This window comes from Lipotes vexillifer, unplaced genomic scaffold (genome assembly GCF_000442215.2).
Source record: "Lipotes vexillifer unplaced genomic scaffold, Lipotes_vexillifer_v1.1 scaffold496, whole genome shotgun sequence".
Classification (NCBI taxonomy): domain Eukaryota; kingdom Metazoa; phylum Chordata; class Mammalia; order Artiodactyla; family Lipotidae; genus Lipotes; species Lipotes vexillifer.
Window position 1 is genome coordinate 1,610,222 of NW_006786690.1, and position 8,886 is coordinate 1,619,107.

The following is an 8,886-nucleotide window of genomic DNA, read 5'->3' on the forward strand; positions in this document are numbered from 1 at the left end:
CTGTATAGCACAGGAAACTCTACTCAATATTTTGTAATAACCTATAAGGGAAATATATATATATATATATATATATATATATATCACTGAATCACTTTGCTGTACACCTGAAACTAACACATTGTAAATTAACTACATCTCAATTAAAAAAAAATCAGTTCCGGGACTTCCCTGGTGGTCCAGTGGGTAAGACTCCATGCTCCCAATTCAGGGGGCCTGGGTTGGATCCCTGGTCTGGGAACTAGATTCCACATGCCGCAACTAAGCGTCTGTGTGCTGCAACTAAAAAAGATCTCGCATGCCTCAACTAAGACCCAGGGCAGCCAAAAAAAAAAAAAAATCAGTTCCACTTGCTATGTGACTGAGACCACCCCTTACACCTCTCTGAACCTGTTTCTTCCTCTCTAAAAGCCAGGGGCTGGGTGGGTGTGTGTGTGTGACTAGACCTTAGCTCTGTGAGGATGTCTTTTAAATATTTTGAAATCTGTAATATGAGGTAGATATGAGTTATTATTGCTTTAATTCCGTGGGGAGGGGCCTGGGAGGCCTGCCCCCTTTGTGTCACCTAACTTGGAACCTCTACCAGTGCCCCAATACCTGGCCTCCAAAGCCTGTCATGATCTTGATTGTCACCCAGAGACCTGAAGTCTGAATTTGGCCCACAGATGTCCACATGGTGTGTGTGTTTTGTCATCATTTAACAATTTCACATACAAATTGAGTTCTCTGAAACTTGGCCAGCTCTGTTCACCCCATCCCACCTTCACACGTGGCATCAAACATGAGTGCAGATCGCCGGCTGCTTCCTTTCAAGGGGACTCCAGCTCACCAGGTCCCCACAGGACTTGCTCCCTCATTTGTGAACCAGTAGGCTCCCAATTTGCAATTTGGCCCTCACCTCTCTGGCTTTGTCCTTGGCCTCATGTCCTCATACGCTGCACTGTGTGTATCCCTTTAACACTCCTCGGTGCTTTCCCCTTTAATGCTTTTGCCTCTTCTTACACTGGCCTCCCTGTGGCACTCTGGGGAAACCCAATAAACACAGACCTATCTCCACCATCCTGATTTCATCAAACACCTACCCTGAGCTGGCACAAGATAGAGGGGAGAAGCCAGCCAGCCTCTGCCCTCCCTGAACTCACAATCCTGTAGGGGAGAAACCAACAAGAACTCACCACGTGTACTCAGATACTCCCTGTAAAGGACTGGGGTCCTAACAACCACACCAGTGCATTTCCTCTGGGCTCCCAACATGTGGCAAGGCTAGGCAGTTAGGGCCACAGTAAATGGCAGATTCTATTTTGAAGGTAGTTTTGTGAGTTTATGAAAGATCTTTGGATCTATGTGCTGTAAAAATTTCAGCAATAACAGTAGGTCATTAAGTGGAAGGAGGACGTGCCCTTTCCCCAGCATGTCCCCATCCTGTTGCCCAGGTTGGGCCACTGTTAAGTTTTCTGGGTGTTTTTCCATTCCCTCTATATGCAGATACTCTACGTGCTGCTCTAGAAATATGCTTGTCCCCTCATTTTTATGAGTTAATCAATACCAAATGAAATCATACGAATAATGCCCAGCACAGTCAACTACTATTTTTTTTTGGCCACGCCACATGGCTTGCAGGATCCAGGTATTGAAACCAAGCCATGGCAGTGAAAGCCTGGAATCCTAACCACTAGCCACCAGGGAACTCCTAGTCAGCTACTATTTTTTGGCACACCTCAGACAGCTTTCTTTTTTTTTTTTTAAATGTTATTTATTTTTATTTGTTTATTTTTGGCTGCATTGGGTCTTTGCTGCTGTGCACAGGCTTTCTCTAGTTGCGGCGATCGGGGGCTACTCTTCGTTGCGGTTCGCAGGCATCTCATTGTGGTGGCTTCTCTTGTTGCGGAGCACAGGCTCTAGGCATGTGGGCTTCAGTAGTTGTGGCACGCGGGCTCAGTAGTTGTGGCTCACGGGCTCTAGAGCGCAGGCTCAGTAGACGTGGTGCACAGGCTTAGTTGCTCTGTGGCATGTGGGATCTTCCCGGACCAGGGCTCAAACACATGTCCCCTGCATTGGCAGGCGGATTCTTAACCACTGCACCACCAGGGAAGCCCTCAGACAGCTTTCTTAAGATGCAGATCTTTTATTATTGTCCCCAAGCTGAGGTAAGGAAGTCCCTACAGGAACTCCATCTTGGGGAAAGGGGTGGAATGTGCCTTCCCCCAAGGTAGGTGTGGTTGATCCAACAGAAACCAAGTGAAAAAGGCCTATTCCTGTTTGGAGGGGGTGCTAATAAGGCACCCAACCCCTCCCTTGCTGAGAGCTGACTGGTGACATCCAATCATCTGAGGTAGGGTTAGGGCCACGACCAGGGCTGGGAGGCCCTCCCATACCTGGTCCAGGCCTGAGACTTCTCAACACTGCCAGGCAAGGCCTCTCCTGCCTACCCGGCCTGGACTCCCTGGTGGGTGGGGGAGGTGCTGCTCAGGCCTGATGCTGATCTCTCCTGACAGCTGCTCCTAAGGCTGGCAGGGCGGGCAGGAGGGGGAAGGGACAGATTTAAAGGTCTAGCTGCCCCGCCCCCTGCCAGACCTGGGAAGGCAGACGCTGGTGAGCATCCTCTCTGTCCTGATTTCCGCTTCTTGGTACCATGAACGCCACTGGTCCTCATTCCCACTTCCATCCCACAGGACATCAGGAAGACTAGCGGCACCCACCATGCGATTTCGACGCCTGACACCTGGCTACTTCCGAGTGCTACAGGTAAGCACCCCAAATGGTGGCTTCTGGGACCGACCCCTTCCTCCCCCTACCATGGCTGGGAAGATACCCAGCAGCCGGACTGTCACGTTCCCTGCTGCCTGAGCAGCCAGGGCCCACATAGCCCACATAGGCAGTGAAGCGAGAGAGATTGGGGTGGAATCTCCCTGGGGCAGCAATGGTATCCATATCTCCTTCCCGCAGCTGTAGCTTCTCAGCCCCTTTCCACCCCCGACCTTCCCAGAAGTCTCAGCTGACCCCTCAGGTGGACCCTCTGTGCACCTCCAGATGCAGATAGCCGGGGAGCTGAAGGCAGAGCCCCGGAGTCCGCTGGTGGGGATCGTGGCTGCACTGCTGGCTATCCTCGGGCTGGGCGGCTCCTGCTATGCTGTCTGGAAGATGGTGGGGCAGCGGCGGCCGCCACAGGCTCCATGATGAAGTGGGCAGCCTCTCACCTGGGCCCTGGGGGGTAGGTGGCTCGCAAGGGCTACAATCTCAGGAGCATACTTCTTTTCTGAGGGGGGGGGGTCACTCCCTGCCCTCACTGGAAGCAAGGCAGTATAAACCTGATCCTACCCATCCCCCACACACACCTGGGCTGCAATGGGGGGCTTCAGCTCAGATGCCAGGACCCCTGAGGGAAGGAAAGGATGCAGGTTCTAAAGCTGAATCAAGTAGGGAGCAAACACCCTGGGCCCCGTACACAGGAGTAGAGAGAAACCCTTACAGGGCTTGAATTTGGAGGAGCGGCCTGGAGGTTAGCGAGTCAGAGGCAAGCTCTTTATCCAGTTCTTTTATTGGAAGGGAGGGCACCCGGAAGAGGCCATCTACTTCCCAAACCAAAAGAGACTGGCACAGTCTCTCCCAGCCTGGCCCTTGCATCACTGTCCATGGGCAGCTCCTCTGCCTTGCATCCTCAGGCCATGTCAGGTAGACGTGTCCATCTCTGGGACCGCGGTGGATACTTCTGTGGGCACTGCCAGCCTTTGGGGAGAAACATAGGAACCCATACCCGCTGCCCTCTCTGCTTCTTCCTGACTGTAGGGCTCCACACTCAGCTGCTTCAGCCTGGGAAAAAAAATAGGAGTTGAGAGCTGACCAGATGCAAGCCCTGTCTGCCCGGGACACATCCATCAATCCTCTCCTTACTCCTTCATACCTTTTCTTGTGGTCTTTGGATCGCAAGTGGGTCTTCAGGTTGGCAGAATCGATGAAGTACCTCCTGTAGAGATGGGGGGTAAGGAGGATAGTTAGAAGGTGATGCCTCTCAGGTACGCCTATTTCCCTGACCCTAGCTCATTCCCTGATGCTAGGCTCCGGGCTTGAAGGGATGGGAGGCCGGCAGACCCACTGGTCCCAGGAGAAGAGACCCTGCGCGTCCCAGGACCCGGATCTCACACCCCCGGCCCGTACCGCGGACCCTTCTCCTCCTCAGGGTAGGCCCGGCCGGAACTCACGCGCAGGCCAGACAGCGATGCAGGCCGCCCCCTGGCAGGTCGGGATCGGGTTCCGCGCCTGGGTCTGGCCGGGGCCGTGCGGCAACCTGGAGCCGCAAATCGCGGTGAATCTCATCCAGGTCCGGCTGCCGCCGCTTCGCCTTCATCTGGCGGGCCAGGGAGTGCGCTCGGTGCGCGCCCGTCCGGCGGGAGCGACCCATGGCGGGGGACAGCAGGACTTGGGCGGATCATTAGAGAAATGCAAATCAAAACCACAATGAGGTATCACCTCACACCTGTCAGAATGGCCATCATCAAAAATCTAGAAACAATAAATGCTGGAGAGAGTGTGGAGAAAAGGGAACCCTCCTGCACTGTTGGTGGGAATATAAATTGATACAGCCACTATGGAGAACAGTATGGAGGTTCCTTAAAAAACTAAAAGTAGAACTACCATATGACCCAGCAATCCCACTACTGGGCATATACCCCGAGAAAACCATAATTCAAAATGAGTCATGCACCCCAATGTTCACTGCAGCACTATTTACAATGGCCAGTACATGGAAGCCACCTAAATGTCCATCGACAGATGAATGGATAAAGAAGATGTGGTACATATATACAATGGAATATTACTCAGCCATAAAAAGGAATGAAATTGAGTCATTTGTAGTGACGTGGACGGACCTAGAGTCTGTCATACAGAGTAAAGTAAGTCAGAAAGAGAAAAACAAATACTGTATATTAACACATATATATGGAATCTAGAAGAATGGTACTGATGAATCTAGTGGCAGGGCAGGAACAGAGACACAGATGTAGAGGATGGACTTGTGGACACAGTGGGGGAAGGGGAGGGTGGTACAAACTGAGAGAGTAGCATTGACGTATATACACTTACATGTATAAAATAGATAGCTAGTGCGAAGCTGCTGTATAGCACAGGGAGATCAGCTCAGTGCTTTGTGACCACCTAAAGTGGTGGGAGAGGGGGGGGGGGGGGGGGGTCCCAGAGCCCAGCTGGGAGAACACGTGTGGGCGCTTCCGGACTGCTCGATGACGCCTTGTGACGCCCTGGGAATGATCAGGCTCTGCCAGACCGCCTCTGATGACGTCACTTGCGCGGGCCGCGCCTCGAGCGCCCCCAGGCGGCCGTCGACGTCAGTGACGGAGCTCGGGGCCGGGCCCCACGAAGCGTCCTCTTCCGTCGCTGGAAGGGCAGGGTGGTGCGTGCCCTGGGGGGATGCCGGCCCGTCCGGTGCCCTGCCCGCCCCGCCTGGCCCACAGCACCGTCCTCTGGCCTTATCACCCCTTCCTGGTTCCCAGATCTTAGACTCCGCGTTGCGTGTGTGGGGGGGGATGCTGCGTCTTTGGGAGGCACTGAAAAATGTCTGTGATGTTAATAAATTAATAAATGAATGAGAGTGAATAAGTTTGGGATCCCGGCCCCCACAGAAATGCCTCTAGTCCCTGAGAAAGCCCTCGCCACTTCTCACCCCTCCCCAGTTATTCCTCCCCAGAGATCACAGTGCTTAGGCGTACTGTCAGACTCAAGAAGGGTCGGCTCCTCTCACAAGAAAAGGAGATGCTCACAGAAGGACCTCCCATCTTTGAGCCCCTTCTCTGAGCCCTGGACTCCCAGGCGTGGGCTGGCATCAAAGGGAGAGATACAGCCCAGGTGTTGTGTGCTCAGAGTGGGGAGAGGGCCAGAGAGCCTTTTCCCATGCACCAGAGCCTGGTGCCTTCCAGGCTGACCAGAGGAACTCAGCAATAATTCAGGGGCTCCGGTTCTTTGGAACCTGTTGCCAGGAAACAGGGAGACCAGCACGTGCATCCCTGGGGAGAGGAATCAGTTTCCAGCCCAGACAAAGCGGTGAAATGTAAGCCCAGGGCACCGACTGGGAGCCTTGGGACCTTCCCACTCCAGTTCACAGAGGCTGAGTGCAGACATAGGGCAGAGCCCTGTTGAGGGCACAGCTGGTATGGCTACAGTCACAGGGGAACCACTGTGGGTCCTGAGCCCAAGGACTTTGTAAATGGAATGTGTGAATGGAAGAGAATATTTCTGAAGCCATTCCAAATGATCAAATTCAAGAACTCCTAGGCCCAGGAAGGAGGCTTCTGTGGAGGGAGTCTTCATTATTCTTGGCGAATATGGGTCAAGACGAGGGGCTGAAGTGGCAGAAGCTGGCTCTCACCACAGACTCCTTTGGATTGGGTTCACCTGCTGGGCACTGTGCCATCTGGGGAGGTTGGTGCATCTTTAATGAGGTCACCTGATCCCTGGGACAGGCTCTCAGCCTCACCAAGTTCCTGGAGCCAGACACACTGGGTGCTTCCCGTGCCTGGGTGCCAGGCCCATTTCCCCTGCAGCCATGAACCAAGCCTTCTGGAAAACCTACAAGTCCAAAGTGCTACAGACCCTGAGTGGGGAATCTGAGGAGGACCTGGCAGAGGAGGTGGGTAATATCCTGCTTGCTGGATGGGGCATGGGCAGAGGGGCAGCAGGAGTGAAAGATACTAAGAAGGGCAAGGGACTGGCTATGAGAGAGAGAGAGAAAGAGAGATTTGTGCAGAAGCAACTGGCAATTCATGGATGACCAATGGCACGGTACAGTGTCAGAAAGTCAGGACATTCCAGAAAACCAAGGAAGAAAAGACTTGGGGGGCACTGGAAGAGTGGTCACTGTCTCCAGAGATCTCAAGGGCTGCCACACGGAAGGGATCCTTTTAGGACCAATGAGCAGTACCCACACAGATACACTCAGCTTGACACAACTTTCTAATGGGCAGAGCTGAGCAAAAGCAGGATGACTCACCTTGAGAGGAAGCAAACCCCCGGGAAGTGGCACTTGTACACTGAGGGTTACTGTAGCAGCAACAGAACAGAGCCAGACTTGGACCATGTTTATTCTGACATTTAAAAAGAAAAATTGAAAAGCCTCCAAAACAGTCTTACCTCTGGAGGCTGTGATAAATGGCAATTGCACAAATAGATATGGCAGAGGCAGGAACTAGTGCTGGGGTGTGTGTATGTCAGTGTGAACACGTGTCTGTCTACACAGGTTGGTGTCTAGGGCTGGCCCTGTGTAGGAGTATCTGTAGGTCAGTATTGGGATTGGCGTCCATGTGGAATCCCCGTTTAAGGTGTGTGTGCATGTGTGAACTGGTTACAGGTATTTTCAGGTGTGTTTTTTGGGGGCAGAAGTCTACAGAGGCATGCAGGCATTCGCAGGTACTATGTTTGTATGGCATGTGTGTTTGGGTGTGTGTGAACATCTGTGTCTTGGTGTCTGTGGATGGGTGGAGAGGTTTTGTGTGCTGTGAGTGGGCCTCCATGCAGCTGTCTTCAGTTGTGGAAGTGCACAGGTGTGAATGGTATAACTGTGTAAGTGTCCTTGTGTAGGTGCCTCACAGCACATATATCTGTGTACATACAGGTGAAGAGTTGGAGGCACGCTCCTGTACAGGTGTTGTGTCTACACTGGTGTGCAAGCCCTTGTCCACATGTTTTGCAGCGTGTATGCATGTGTCTGTGGGTGGGCAGTATGTGAGCTCCAAGGTGTCTGCGGGGATTGACTGTACAGGAAATGTGTGACAGGTAGATTTGCGTAGAGGTACAGCTGCATGTATTTTTGGAGGGTGTCAGGGGCCTAGGTGTGCGTCTTGTTCCATGGGGTTTGGAGGTGCCAGGTCTATGTGTACCAGGCTAGCAGTGGGGGAGGGAGGTCGTATTCCTCTGGGGCCTCTCTCATGCTGGGTAGGGGTCTTGTGTCCCAGAAGGAGAACCCAGCGTTAGTGGAGTCTGAGGCAGCAGAACCAGCTGAAGAGGCCTTCAATCCCATGTCACAGCTGGCCCGCCGGGTGAGTTCTCCCTTCTTCCACCCCAACCCTGGGGAGCCTGGCAGAAGCTGCTGTGGAGTCCTGGGAGGTGGTGCTGGGGGCCCTCCTTGACTCCCAGCCCCTCTCTCCCAGGTTCAGGGGGTTGGGGTGAGAGGCTGGCTGACAATGTCGTCTCTGTTTAACAAAGAAGACGAGGACAAGCTGCTGCCACCAGAGCCCTGTGCTGACCAGTACGTGTGTGTGTTGAGGGGGTCTGGGATGGGCCTGGGCATCCCCTTCTCCCATGTCCTTTCCTCTGGTTTGTTTGTCTTTCTGACTACGGAGGACTGGGGAGGGCCAGCCCCTGGCTGTTTGTTTCTCTCAGCAGGACAGAGGCCCAATCAGCATATCTGGGAGATTAGGTTAGCTCTCAGGAGGAATTTACCAGCTGTTGGGATTGAGATGCTAAAAGGTATTATGGGCTCTCTCTCCCCATCCATGTGGGAGGGGTCATCTCCCTAGAAGAAGGGAACCCTAGAGAGAAGTTTTAGGTGTTTGGAACAGAGAGTGGTTCAGATCAGTGGTTCCCAAGTATTGGTCTAAACCCTCCTCCTCCCAGGGAACTTGAGACAAACACAAATTCCCAGACCCTCCCTCAAAGATTTTGATTCAGCCGGTGTTGGCTGAGGCCTGGTATCTATATTTCCAGCGAGCCTCCCTGAAGACTTGAGGACAATAGTTTAGGAAGCACTGTCTTAGCAGGTCTTTGATGCTGGGGGCGTAGAGGGTCAGACCCTGGGCCTTGTCTTCCTTCTAGCTCTATTCTGGCACACACTCCATCTCTGCCCTTTCCTCCAGCCCAGTCACACTTCCCTTTCGGCAT

The 8,886-nt window shown here is 53.1% G+C and overlaps 1 protein-coding gene across 1 annotated transcript; it reads right to left on the minus strand.

Moving 5' to 3' along the window:
• Nucleotides 1–3,519: 3,519 nt before the first annotated feature.
• ZNF593 (zinc finger protein 593) lies at nucleotides 3,520–4,399 on the minus strand. Its single transcript, XM_007459121.1, has 3 exons — nucleotides 4,200–4,399; nucleotides 3,902–3,964; nucleotides 3,520–3,810 (listed from the first exon to the last, which is right to left on the minus strand). Exons 1-3 carry the CDS (start codon nucleotides 4,397–4,399, stop codon nucleotides 3,669–3,671), a joined length of 405 nt encoding a protein of 134 aa, XP_007459183.1. The 3' UTR covers nucleotides 3,520–3,668.
• Between the last annotated feature and the right edge of the window lie 4,487 nt (nucleotides 4,400–8,886).